Source organism: Bombus flavifrons, chromosome 1 (assembly GCF_040668555.2).
Source record: "Bombus flavifrons isolate JBK064 chromosome 1, iyBomFlav1_principal, whole genome shotgun sequence".
NCBI classification, from domain to species: Eukaryota; Metazoa; Arthropoda; class Insecta; order Hymenoptera; family Apidae; genus Bombus; species Bombus flavifrons.
Genome location: NC_138442.1, coordinates 15,334,377 through 15,349,398, shown reverse-complemented (window position 1 = coordinate 15,349,398; position 15,022 = coordinate 15,334,377). Strand labels below are relative to the sequence as shown.

At 40.0% G+C, this 15,022-nt stretch overlaps 1 protein-coding gene across 4 annotated transcripts in view; it reads left to right on the top strand.

The window, feature by feature from the left end:
- The window catches only part of LOC138178349 (uncharacterized), a 303,819-nt gene that overhangs the window by 283,249 nt on the left and 5,548 nt on the right, over positions 1-15,022 (top strand). For all 4 annotated transcript variants that reach the window (XM_069110111.1, XM_069110121.1, XM_069110102.1 and 1 more), the window contains exon 14: positions 14,354-14,801. In XM_069110111.1, the coding sequence (XP_068966212.1) occupies positions 14,354-14,801 (448 nt within the window). The remainder of the gene's footprint in view (positions 1-14,353; positions 14,802-15,022) is intronic.

The window sequence follows — 15,022 nt, the reverse complement described above, 5'->3', positions numbered from 1 at the left end:
TTTAACGCGGTCATCAGTGTCGACGACGTATTAAGGACAGCTCGTAGTGTTCTTCGACAGGAATTTATATACACTATGCGTTCTGGCTATTCTGATAGCTGTTTGGTGCTAGAAACGTGTAAGAGACTTTATTTAGGGTGTTTGGTTGGGGTTTCGTGAGAGTTGGCGAGAATATATGGTTCGTATATGTATGGTGAACTTACTTGATGAAATTATATGCATTTCTATGATCGCAGATGAGAGGTCGTTGGACGGAGGGTTAATTTAACGCAAGATGCTTATTTTGTAAGATTGGAAACGGTAATTTCGTGTCTCTCGAGTATTCCAGATTCCATGTTAATCTAGTCGGTAATGATTCCTCCAGGTTACGAGAGATAATTCAGGTATCGCATGTCAGCCCTCGGGCTTGAAAATCGGGTAAAAGCTTAACTTTCCATGTAAAGCGGTGGTAATAGGAAGTAAGGAAACACAGGAATACTTGAATAGTAGTAATGGTTAACTCATTCTTAGTTTACTTTGTCTTAATTTTAAATAGATATAAATCTTAGACATCCTACGTCTATATAATGTGTCTCCCCTTTCTGTCTCTCCTCTCGAGAATTCTACTTCGCTTTATGCAAACGTCCGCGAAAATAAGCAGCTATAAACTCCCTTGTGCGTATCCCCAAGCTACGCAAAAGGGAGCTTCCGCGAACCCAATAAATACTAGGGATTTGCACATGTGAAAACAACGTTAATCCGTGCGTCACGGTGGTAGTCGTTTACACACAAACGCGAAACGGTATACCGAGCAAACGGGCAACTGACGAGGACGAGAGAAACGATATAGCGTGAATACACACGGCACTGTTTCGAACCAGAACAACTAGAAATATCGCATTTTGCACGTTTCAATATTTCGTGACCATCGATTGAGTCGAATTATCGAAGAGGAAATAATCGAGCCGTGACGATATTATCGATATTCTTTTATCTAGCATTGGATCGCTCTTCCGCGTCGAATTATCATCGTCAATCTGATTAGAGAATTCGATTTATCATCGATCACATATTCACGATATACTATACCACGTGTAGTTTTGCTAGATATTTCATCGTGGAATAATTTAATCAGAAACGATAGAAAGAAAAAACGACGAGAAAGGGAATATAATTAAAGAATGAGAGAAAAATGAATGTATAGTGGCATGCTCTATCGACCGTGATGAACATGGCTCTCGTTAAACAACGATGACATGATTTTCAATTAAAAAAACACCGGGAATTTATGTTGAAGTAAATAAGAGAACGACAAAGCGTGAAATGTAATTTAACGCGATGTTATTGAAGCGTAAGAAGGAGGCACGTAATATCGTCCGGTACTCTACTATTTCTCTATTTTATGAGAACACCGCGAATACACGTGTACGTTTCTGCATGCGTGCACTCCTCGTTGATTCAGTGATTTCGGTAGTTTCACTTTTCAATTAGCTTTGCGGCAATCGTTAGCGCACGTGGCTAATCTGATTTCCATAGCATCTTTTACGCGCTATACAAATTATATTAACCGTATATAAGACAATCAGAATATTCTTCGTGTAACGCTTTAAATATGTACGAGATATTTAATACTAAATTTTTCACCATAAAAATGAAACCGCAGGAAATTTAGAAAGGAACACAAAAACAAATAAAATCGAAGCACAATTGTGAGATTCGCTAAATCCCAGCAATAATTCTCATTACAAAGATGATTTCAAACTGCAAGAATAATTGTTAACGATGTCGAAAGAATACCTCGAGCGTTTTACCGCGCGATGTTGTTGCCGAAATGCGCAACAAAATTAATGAAACGAAGCGAGCGTGTGGCTCATGTAGCTCGTGAAGCGCTTTTAATGAATCGTTCGATACGGTAATTAATGTAATTGGTGCACTGTACAGAGTGATTATTCGCCCGTTACAGTGGCAACCGTTGCTGGACCGTACGGATTACAGTTACACGACAATATACGCGAATAAAAATAACGCGATCGGAATAACGATACATTGCCGCGAGCATTTCATTTTTGTTCCTTTGCTAAACACACGCGGAATTGTTTCTACGGTGAAGTTAACTCGCAAAATCGATCCGGAATTTTTCTCACGGCGAGTCGTTATTCAACGTCCGAAGCGAGCTAGCTGCCTTTTTCGCCGAGTGGCTACACTCTTACGTAAACGCTGCAACATTTAATTGCATTGTAGTCTTGATATGTTGGGGAACGTTGTTTGACTTTTCGAGGATCGCGATCCCTGACATTCGAAAGCTGGTGTCTGAAACCTATGAATTACCGGAGGGCGTGACTGCTTAACAAACAAGCTAGAATTAGAGAAAAAAGAAAATTGTGTTTGGATACGATTACTTTGAAGAGAAGTTGAAGGGTTGTGGTTTCATCAATTCAAACTTCCTGCGTGAACTCCCTGTTTTATACAGTTGCATGCAGGTTAATTTCTACGATAAGATTTAATCAATTCTCGATCATAGTATATCAGCTGTACCAAAACAGGAAGTATTGAGAAATTAATTAGCGCAAAGCTTCCCTTAACGGTTTCCAAACTTCTCCTTTTCCACTTCTAATTTCCGGCCAAGAAATCGCCACGTTGATCAAGTGAACAAGAAAAAAACTAGGTACTGCGACTGGTAACCTTTTTACCAAATAACACGTGAATGTATTAGAGAGGAACGGCTGCCGAAGTCACGCGCGATCGAAACTGGAGCAGCAAAATGTCTACGGCCTGCACAGTTCGTTTCGCTAACTCTTTTAGTAGATGCTCATTGGAAATGAATGAACTTGGCGTGAAAACGACGACGAGATTGTATTTACACAAGGAGAAGCGCAATTAATACATCGAGCATTCTGAAAGAGTTCGTTCTGGACAGGGGTATGATTTATTTATGCTACGAGTGGAGACTGCGAATTACCGGGACTCGAAGCGCGGACATTAACTTCACCGGTTTGCGTTCCTTTCGATTTGCGCAATCGAGAGCCGGTCAGTCGCGTGTCCCCGCGCCTTTTCCAGAGGGAAATGCGGAATTCTTGTCATTAGCAATTTTAGAACCTCGATTGCATCGCCGATTGAGAAATTACAGCGAGAGACACCGCGGAGAGCTAATTGTTCTTTGATTGATCGATCGTGTATTTGGCACGAGTGACGAAACGATTTAGCGAGAAGAATCTTGGCACATTGTGATATTTTGAAACGTCTTGTCATTGCGAGGATACTTTCGAGAAGAGATTAACATTACCTTATTTAGGATTGATATTTACGAGTGAATTCTTGGAAACCGCTGAAAATCTAGCGGATAACTTTCAAGATATTAAAGTATGATTCTGTCGAAGAAAGTTGGAATTAGACACAATAGCATCTATGCTCTAGACAATTAGAAATTTCTCCATGGAAACTTATTATAATAGTAACGCTAATAACTACCGCTGTAACGCGTGTATGAATAAACAATCGATCGAAAAACGCCGCGCGATAATCACAAAGTTCAAACTCCAATTCCGTGTTCGATTTCTTAGATCTCTCTCTTACCCTGTAGGAACCAAAATAACAGAGAACAGTCTCAAGGGGTGCGGTTTCTATTGAAAGAAATCGACGAAAAGCAAACTCAATAGCATCGGGACCCACGAGACAATCGTAAGTTTCTCCATCGTGTAACCAATTGTTCCTGTTAATTAGCAGCGAGATACCCTTTATTACCTGAGCTCTAAGATGCACTGAAACTCGAGCGATTATTCTATGAAACGGTGTACGTCCGATCTGATTGAGATACACGCGCTCGATGGGGTCCAGGTGCGTCGACAATCTCTGACCATTAACGTCAGTGAAACTCGAGTGACCCACACTCGAATCTGATTTTAGTAGGCCGGTCCTTTCATGGGGGTGCACCGGTGGCGCGCCTTTGATGCTTCTATGGCTGGCCGTGTGGCCCGTGGAAATTAAACGAAAGGGGAGAACGTCGATTAAGGTGACAAAAGGCTTTAATTCGCCCATATGTTCCGATACGCGAGTCAAAGGCGACACTCGTTGTCATAATTTGCGCTCAAGTTGCTGAGATTAGTGTTCTAATTCAATCCTTATAGGAATATTATTTTCTATAATTTCTTTATAAAAATATCATTTTCTATTACGCAATAATTATTTATGCGAACTCATATATTCCTAAATACAACAGAAGACATTTTTCTTTGTTTATACATATTTTAATTCAAAAAGAAAGTACACTAAGAACTCTAGAAACTTTAAGAGATTGAAATTGCTCAATTAGAGAGTTTTCATGCGCTCTTTTACATGAACATAGCTTTCCCCCAGTAGAACCGTGAAAAATAATCGTTTCAAAGCTAAAAATCCCTGTGGTATGAAACCGTATCTCGAGCGATGAACGTAAAAGGGTAGAACAAGTTAGCGGAGTACCGTAAATCTGTACAATTAAAGGAAGTTTGTAACATCGACAAGGAACGTTGACCGACTACGGTAAGTCGGCGGATCGCGATCGTTCTCGCTCGGAGCGTGCAGGATTAACTAAGCAGCTGCAGACTTTCACACCGAAGAAAGAATACATTTTCCGGGCCGTTCGATAGCTGAGAGCAGCGCAACGGTTGACAGTGGGAACGACAGATGCTGGGTTCCATTTATGCGTGACGGTCTATGCGCTTTGTGGTCGCGTTCGTTCTGTCGTGAATAACAAACATTGCATGGGGTCATTAAATTACGCGCGAGTATGCTGATCCATCGTCGTTCTGTTTTGCGTGCGCTTCTCAGTAACGAAGTTTGCTCGCTTTTGCGGATGGAAAAGAAACCTGCTCTTTACAATGTCGGTGAGAAATGATTAGACTTTAATCTTGCATGTAGAAAGTTGGAAAGGTATTCGGTCGTTCGACGTGGCCGACTAAAGTGGATCGAAAATCTTCGGATCGAAAGCGTTCATGCTTTTTCCGGAGCGCCGTTGCGATCGACGTGTCGTGACTTACGAAACCTTCGCAAGTTTCACAAATGCGGACTGGATCCGTTACCGCGTGATCAGAAATCGCTAGTGATTCTCTGCTAGTAGTAATCACGGGGAATTTTCATAATTTTCTGTAATGTCAAGTTTCTAAAGATAACCTGATCCTTTCAGAAATTGACGATCACATGGTTTAAGATATTATGGCTATTTCCTATTAATTTGACTCTTATTACTTCAAAAACTCATATTAAGCCTTAAGAACTGTTGGAAAGTTTTCGTTAGCGATTATTCATAGTAATAAATGATAGTAAATTGTATACACAGAAAAGCTGAGTGTGGAAAAATTAGTATGCCAATGGGTTCGATAGTTCGTATGAATTCAGTTTGAGTTTGTTTGCGAGCTCCATGCTCTTTTCTCCGAAGCTATGGAAAGAACCACAGAACCACAATGACAGTATACCGTGCTGCGGTTTTCAAAGTCTTCTATGGAGTAGAAGCATGTCACGCACGGAGAATAAAGGTGCAAGGGCACACTGAGTGCGTGGGGAAATAGTCAAGAGTCAAATGTGCAACCACGAGAGTGTTCCCTGCTTGACTTCTCATATTTCTCGCTTGAAAATATCGTAAATTACGCGAACGCTTCTTCTTGACGACGTTTTAAGTTCAACGCGCGTAATCTAACTTGTTAATTTCTATTAGAATTTATTAGAAAAAATTACGACAGAAGCGAACAGAATGATAAATAGTTGACATTTTTTCGATAAGTTGCGTGATTGTATCAAAGAAACGGTTCATGGACGATATTTTAAACGAGAATTACTCGTATTACAGTTGTAAACCAGCTAAATTATCGACAAATTGATACAAAATACCGCGAAGTATATCAAGTAACTAAACCGCAATGCTTTCTTGGATAGAATATATCTAGATCGTAAACGGTTGAGTGTCATTCAGATCGTAGAATCTTCTCAACGATATAAGTTCGCGCAGCGATGCCGCGCCTGTGTTCTAATAAATGACTCGATGAGACGAATTGCTAGTACATAGCCCACCGATGAGCCATTTGATTCAGATTTTATTCGCCTTGATCCCTTTGCACATGCTAGTTCTTGACCAAACAAAATCTTAATGTTTAAAACTTCAACTAAAAAATAGGAAAATCCTTCAGAGAGAAAAAGATGTCGAATTACAAAGGAAAACATTTTCAGATTTTTCTTTATCATTGGGAAGAAAATAACGCGATAACAAGTTCTCGAAGTTTTTGTCTTTAAAATCAGAGTTTCAAGAGAATAGAGTAATCCGAAGAAATCGAATAAAGAAATTTAAGTATAACGAACAACAGCCTCCGATGTTTCTTCGATATTGGCAAGAAAGTAATGAGATAACGAGCGACGAAACTTCTTGTTCCATCCGACAAACTTCTTATCCGTGGAGCCGGCTTAAGAAACCTATAACTCGTGGAAAGGAACATCATTGACCTCGACCGGTAGAAATTTCACATCACTTTCACAGCCTCGACGCGGAAATTTATGTTCGATGTGAATCTTAATGAAGTCGCTTCGGCGATCCTCACGGAATTCTTCTTTGTGATTCCATATATCCCAAGGGCAAAGAAACGATCAACGAATCATAGTAAATGAACGACGCACGCGGAATACGTACTCTCACTTTCGACAATTTCCGTCCGCGCTAAAGCTACATAATTCAGTCGGCAAATAACGCGGCAATTTTCCACGCGTACGCGCCGCAAGTTGCAAAAACTCGTCAGCACGATTTCGCGATTCCTTCCTCGGATCCTTCGATCTAACCAACTGGTGGAACGACTACTTTCAACGATGCCGATCACCGTCGTCCCTAACGCGACCGGCCTCATAAAAATTCCCCGGATCGATGGAATTTCTTCGACCTACGACCTCGAGAAGACTTCATATCCGGAGGCCATGAAATTTCACAATCATTAAGTGACTCTCTACATGTCACTTTTACTTATTCTATGCTGACACTTTCTGAAATTTAGTTGATTATTAACTTGTTTATGGAATGCGAGGAATTTTTAGGAACCGGATAATTATTAGTCTATCTTAGCACTTACAATTAGTAACATTCAATATAATTCAATATACTACATAGTACATTCAAAATTAATAACAAAAAGAAGGAGAATAAAGACACCTTGTTTCTATCATTTCATTCATAACCAGAATTTTGTTTCCCTATTGATGTTACGAAAATGCACAAAAGCCGAAAATTTGTATAACCATTTGCAGTTTACGTACAAGCAAAAAAAAAAAAAAAAAAAAAAAAAAGCAGTAATTGATGACAGCTTCTCAACGTGGTTTAAAAATTGATAAGTACATAAAACTAGAATTGAGAAATTTAGAACTTCCTAATTAAACTTGACAGCGATCACTCAAACAAGTAGTTACATAAATGAGTATTTACATGATTTGAAATACGACAGTACAGTAATATGGCATATGTGGTGGATCGTTTCATCTTGCACGTTCGTAAATCTTAGAGCAATGACGGTACTTGGCGTGTGCACAGTGGCATCATGTGGAATTTTCAGCTCCACGTTTCGGGAACGTGTCATAGAATCGCGATAGGAGAAAGTTATCGCGGCAGGTGATTTGTTACCGGGAAGACTGCGTCGTTAGGCTCTGTCAGCCACGAGCTGAGAAACTTCCAGCTGTCCGCGGAGACGATAGAAACAATACACCATGGCGAATGTCGCGATCGCTTTCGTTTTTCCATTTGCAGGGAAGTCCAATGATGGACTACCGAGTGTTGTCTATTTCGAGGTGAATTAGGGAATCTTTGACGTCTTTGGAATTATAAGTGACTTCAGAGATCGTTGTTTCTTTATTGCGATACAAGTTGTATAGATATATTGATAGCGAGTTTATCTACTCGTAGCTGATCTATCAGTATTTGAGAAAGATATAAGAGGTTCGCAACGATTTAATCATCACTTTGATAGTCGGTATTATTATATTGTCTGATCTCTAGAAATTTCTATCGTACATCTATACTTTGATAGGTCTTTAAGGAGAGTAATAAAAAGAAAAATGCAGAATTTCATCGAGTCAAGTGCACTAGGAGTCGTAAAAAATTCGATGATTGGTGTCAGAAGATCGTTTCAATGCCAGAAGGAAATGTCTGTCATTGAAGCAACGAATAAATTGCTGTTTGGCCACGCTAGACGTTTCACTTCCGATCGATTCGAACGTAACCGAGCAAGTTCTGAAGAAAATTCCGCTAGTACTTTCTCGCTGCAGGTGCAAATAGTGAGTTCCTAGACTTGGTGGATACCTTGACCAGAAATCTACGCTTTCACGCTTGTTCGCACTCATAAACATTCACGGCGAATCACTCGTAAAACGAAAGGGTAAACCTCCTGGGATGCCTGGGCGAATGTGCTGAATAATTGAGTTTTCACGATACGCGTCTATTTATCGACTATTCCACAATCGCTGCCAAGACGTAATCATATACAATTATCTCCAAGGATGGAGAAAAATTTGAAAAGCTCACATTTGACCCATTGATCGAAGAATACCAATCACACCCCGAAAGACATACCTTCGTTTTCGCGCTTTACAGTCGTGAACATTTATGTTGAATCGCTCGTAAATGGAAAGGGTAAACCACGTAGAATATGAGTAAACCGCGTTCAAATATGATGAATAATTAATCTGTCACGATACGCCTATATTTATTATCAATCCTATAACCACTGGTGAGGTATATGAGTCTCTCCGTAGCCAAATTGATTGACTCCATTTTTAAATTACGGATTAGCACATCTGCTGATATGTTGTACAAATTAAATGCTTTTCTCTGCTTTTATTTTCTAGTCACTTTACTATAGATCTACTCATTCATATTACATATTTCGTAAAAGACTAAATAGGATAAAAATTAATACTATTTTCCAATAACTGTAACAAATAAGTGTCCTAACATTTATGGCCGGCAGTCATAAGTCTAACACGATCTGTTTCGTAAAAGACGAGAGGGTGAAGAGCTCACATTTGACACAACGCTTAAAAATACCAGTCGCACTCCAAGAAGCAAACACACAAAATAATGTACCTTCTGAATTAATTCTCCTGACAATCAGTCACACCTAAGAGAAGTGTCAACGAACCAAGCATACAGGCAGACTGAGTTCCCGCCCCGCTGCATTGTCGACTCGAAATTCCGATCGCAGGCGGCTTTCGCGGGACCGGTAAGTGGCACTTTCTTGCATGAAATTCCACGATGGTCAACAACCTCGGTTGCAGTAGCGCCTTTGGTATATCGTGTGCCATGGAAGCTCGTTTTTCGTAATTCAACGGGCCGGTTCGGCTAGGAAAACCGTTCGCAACCGGACCTGAGACGACGCACATCTTCTCGACGCGACGCGGTCAACATGTCCGGTTCGTTCGTCGAGATTCTGAAAAGCTACGCGACTACCGGTAGAACAACTTCGCCCGGCTGTACAAGAAAGTCCATAGACGCGGAAGCGCGCCGACACGCGTCGATGATAAACGGGCCATGTCGAGGACGCGACGATTAGAAGGGTTTGATAGCGCTCGAAAGTCGACAAGAGATTTGTGTACTCCTCGATGCATAACTCTCATGGAATGTAACTTTTCTTAGTAGAAATATATTTCGTTATTAATTGAGACTAATATTGAAAGTTTTGATTAAGTATGTTAGGATACGGTTCGTAGGCAAATGGTTTCGATTATAAAAATCCGACCCGTAAAAGCCTTCTCTTACGCCACGTTATGTAAATAACCTACTTTTTAATCAGTGTTTTCTCAATCGTATTGTTTTTATAAATGTATGCATCGATGCGGTAATACTGAAATTACGGAAACCACTAGGTGTTTCGGTTATTGCACTTAACGTTCTATCGGATCGTTACATATCATTTATTAGCTATGTGGTAAGATAGATTGTATAGATTCTACATAAATGTACACTTCGTATTTCAATATGATGCTTGTCTACGTGCCAGTAAGTATTCGACTTAAATAATAGGAATTAACCACTCAAATTGTTTGAAAGTTCAAGATTTATCCTATTACAAATAAAGAAGAATCAAAAGCAAATATCTAAAGACCTATCTTCAAACGATATACAATAATTACACAACGATATTAGATCTCGAGATAGGCGATCATAACTTGCAATTTCTCGATTGAAAACAAAAGGTGTATTCTTCTTGTGTAAAACGTCAGACACCAGAACATTTCACGTAGATGCCGTTATAAAGCCATGCGTTTCCAATCGAATCTCATTACACATCACGAAACTAACATTCGAATTCACAGAAATACTCAGCAATCTCATTAGAAAGTGTAATCCTGTTACACAGACATCGTCTTTATACTCTCATGAAGGATCGTCGTGTAAACCGCGAGCGTAGACCGCGTTAATTGACGATTTATCGTGTTAATCGTCGATACGTACCAATTAATGGGCGCACACGGTTCACTGTTCCAATCCGCGGTCTCTGTGCACGCGGCTGGTCACGTTTTTAGCTAATCTGCTTTCACGCTTCGGCAATTATGCACGACGAGAGGCGCCTTTCTACATTCCGCCATAATAACCAGCCGCGACCTGCTCGGTGTTCACCGAGATTTTCCTGTTGCGTCCACCGATCGAGCCTCGTTACGCAACAGCAACCGTAGATATTTGTCGCGTCACGATCCACCGATGACGATCGATGGATCGTAATTGCGGGCAGCGTACATCGAGGCGTTCCAAATACGCGTGTAGATGATCGACTATTGCTGTTTATTTATGTAACCAGTATGTTTGTTTAATGGAGAGAATTGTGAGGTATACATGGTGAGCAAGAACCGCGGTTAATGATAATATTCGATTATGCCCGTTACGGTGGGAGGAACAGTAGACATAACCGGGAAATGAGAAAGGTAATGCGTATCAATTGCGAAATCTTATGCACCCGTGTTACGTCTACGATGATTTCTTTCTTCGAGCGTAATTATAGGGATGGTGGTAACTAATGGATCTCTTGATTAAACTTTGTGTCTTAAGATATACTATACGATCTTTTCTAGTTACAATCTACCCCTGTTTTTATATCGGTAGAATCAATATAATGAGATCGTGAATGGAAGTAATAAAATGACATTATCGATGTAGCCGTATTTTCGAATCGTAGTCTGTGGAAATCTTTAATTAAAACTGTGCTGTTTATAGTTGCATGAAAACCGCACGAAAGTCCCGTCGTTTAATAACAACTGCCATATTAGGAAAAATTTCTTTTAAATGTTGAATAAAATGAATAAAATTTCAAAAATCGTGTTAATAGATTCGTTCTGTTGCCCGTTGCGAAAACTCTTCTTCGTTACGGTGATCGAGAGAATTCAAGCAGCAGGTTATCGTGTCTTCAGTAAATTAATTAAATGTTAATATTCGCGAACGAACCGTGCAGACGCTTATAAATATGGAAATGTAGCGAAATAAAGTATGTACGCGCATACTTTCGCGGCGTTCCTTGCGCCAGACTAACGCAGAATGATTTCTCTATCGGGGACACGATAGTATTCTTGATCGCGCATGTATTTCGTGCGCTTTCATATTGTTAAATGCGGGCCACTCGGTTTCGTAAAGATGCGGGCAAATTTCTACCCGAATCCAAATCAGTAATCAACCTGAATTTCGAGATTTTCGTTTGGCAAGATCGTAGACTGGCCCACGAGGGAACACGCCCCGCATTCGGATGATTTTGTTGATTAAACGCGACGGTGAAACGTTGTCAGTCTCCCTTGGTAATATTTTACGCACCGTGCCAGCCATTCATAATCGGTCGAGCGGTATACGAGAAGTTCAATATCCTAATTGAAACTTCGTCAAGCGTTCTGGTTCCGTAATAGTTAGTACAGTGGTATTGGCGCATTAATTTTGATTAATGGTTGCCTTGTGTCCAGATATCGAAGTTGCAATTTGTGTAAGATAAACTGTTTTATAATTTATTCGTTGTTACAGATAAATTATTCTAATAATTGTATATGAATCATTTCATATATTGTAATTACACTGCGGATATTTACGTATATATGACAAATGTAAATATACAAAAATATACAAAGATGAATAAATAAAAGAAATGATAGAAAGAGACACAGTACCTGAGAAAATCAGCGAATACATTTTCCGAGTAGAAAGCAGGAATTTACAAACGATCGACGTGTCGTGCGAAAGGTCGACGCCGTACTGATTACGATATCGCAGTTTGTATCGGAAACTTTCTGTAGTGCCACCATACCATCGAACAGGTATAACTGAACTTAAGTATTATGCTTCGATGAAACATACTATCCTATATAAATAATAACCATCAAATGAAATAAAATAATAATCACCTAAATTCTGCTAACAGACTAATGACACTTCTTTTCTAACAGCGAAGAATTCGAATAAAACTCGGTATTGAAGTATTATATTATGAGACTTTTAATCGTTACATCAGATCGAAATACATAATATCCACTTACGGAAACTTACGTAATTGACTCATAATTTTGATTATTCCGTGAACGTAATATTTCGCCACGTATTTGTAATTTTTGCAGATTTTCGCAAAATCTTTTAACATTTTACCACTAATCTGATATGCGATCACTGAATACTTTTGCGAATACGTAACGAATTGTACGTACTTCTGTTGTATCGAATGTTCAATAACATACCAGCGATATCGATACGGTTGAAATGAGTAATTTTAGAGCGGCGTTTGTTAACGATGCTCGTTAGCTACGGACGAATTTCAACGATATTCTCGATATGCTTCGTTAACGTGCACCGTTGCACGTGTCGCGATCCTCCGTTCCAAGAGCAGAGAGAACCATTTCCGACGGCTTAAGAAGGGATTCTGCCACGTGTCCAAGAGGAGAGGGTAGATACAGAAAGCAGAGACGAGGTATTTTTTCCCCTAGCTTCGGGATCCTGTACCAGTGATGCTTTCAGTCGACCGTGAAGCGCGAAACGTAGAAACTTTGATCCAAGTGTACTTCTGCCAACGGAAATGGAACAATTCGTCGCTTTAATTCAATTTTCTAAATATTTTATATCTCCGGCGATCTACCCAACTTTTGGAAACTTTCAAAAATTACCTTAATCAACCCTGCAAACTCATGATTGAAGTTCGATCGTTAATCCAAATTGCAATGCTCACGAACAAGTACAAAGTATTCGTTCGTTTAGGAAATCAGGAAATTTATGGATTGTATTCGTTCGAAGAAGAATATTGGATCGTCAAGATCGCGAACCGAACGGTTGCACGAGGCATCTATCTTGTTCATAGTTTGGACATATGATTCAACCCGTGTACTGTGAAACGTGATGCATTTTCGACATGGCCACTCTACCGAAATTGTTCTTGTTCCAGGATGTTACCAATCCATGTCCAACGGGATTTCACGCTTCACTCGCGTAAGGGATAATGGTAGTTATTCCAGCGCGACGTATTGAAAATCGATTGCTGAAATGGAGTTTTTTGTCGAGTCTCGTTGGATATCATTATACTACGTAAAAATCAAAGTATGATAGATATCATGTAAAACGTTTCATCATTCGAACAATAAAAGTCATTGTAAATTTCTGAAACGTGAGAACCTGTAAATTTTTCTGTAAGTTTCTCAAGTTCTAAATTAATGTTATCCATATAAATATTTGCTTGGAATATAATTTATATTCCTTGTGAAAGAATAGTTCATCATAGGTGGACACTCTGTAGGCTATAGATTATAAATGGAGTAGGTTTTGTGTAAACAGTCTCCCATTCGCTCCATGCACAAATAGACAATGTCCTGTAGCGAAGAGCACGAGCTCCCTTGCTCATCGCTGCGTTCCTTTCCCCATATGTCGATTTATGGTCCCGCCATTAGGCACGGTTCCCTACTGCACTGCGGGAGTTCCAGTTCGATTCGCTCAGAACAGGATATCGTTTCCACCGAAGAAGCAGGGTCTTTATTGTTCTCTTTTGTTACGGTCAGACCGATGAAATAGTTTCGTGTGTTTACACACAATATCGTATTCATGGCAAATCTGAACAAACACAGTTCTAGGGGAATCGCATTCGAGGAGAAACAATAAATCTAGAAATAGCGTGGAATCACATGGTCGTTTGCTTTATCTCTTTGTTTTATAGTAATGAATCTTCTCATAGTCATATGTTGATTCAATGTGTATATATATATACTGTGAATGGAGTAACTGAATTATTTAGTATAATCCACGTATAATTTTGACACTCATAAATTCTTTTGCAGTAAACAATGGTGTATTTAATGAATTAATATCTCGATCATAACTGACGATTAGAATAACGATGAAGTATCACCGAATTAACATTTTCTGTTACAGAGACATCTTGACAAAGGAAGCGACCTTGCCGAGGCGGCGAGTGCGAGTGGACTTCGCGAACTCGCGAGATCCTTGAAGCATCACCTTCGAGGATTCGGTTCCCGTCTTGAGGACAGGCGCGAATACCTCGAAGACACATCGAGATGTTGCCTGCTTCAGGATCGGGCGTACGAGTGGGCCCAGGAGGCTCGTCTCGCTGGCGAACGGGGGGCCCAGCAGTTTCTGATGGCCAGACCACCCCTGCCTCCCGAGCATTTCACGGAAATGATGGCGCTCGCCGAGAAGCTCGGTAACGAGATCCTCTTGGAACAATGCCGCATCGCCAGGAACAAGTGCGCGGAAGCGCTGGAAATGGCGAGGACGACTTCCGCACCTGGCAGTCCGGCCAGGAGGAGATCCTTCGCCGCCTCGGAGTCTGCTACCTCCTGGGAGGACAGTTTGACGAAAAGTACGTAGACCTCTTGCTCTTTACTGTCTATTTACTTTATGCTCACAATGTTTGGTATTATATGCGTTAGAACACATAAAATATTATTCTTGTTAAACACAAAAGGATATTTTTATTTAGATAATATAGAACGATCCATCATTCACGGTATAATTGTGTTTTAGACTTAAAATTGATAAAAATTAAGTGCGTGTGTACGTCCATTTATAAGTTGTATAACC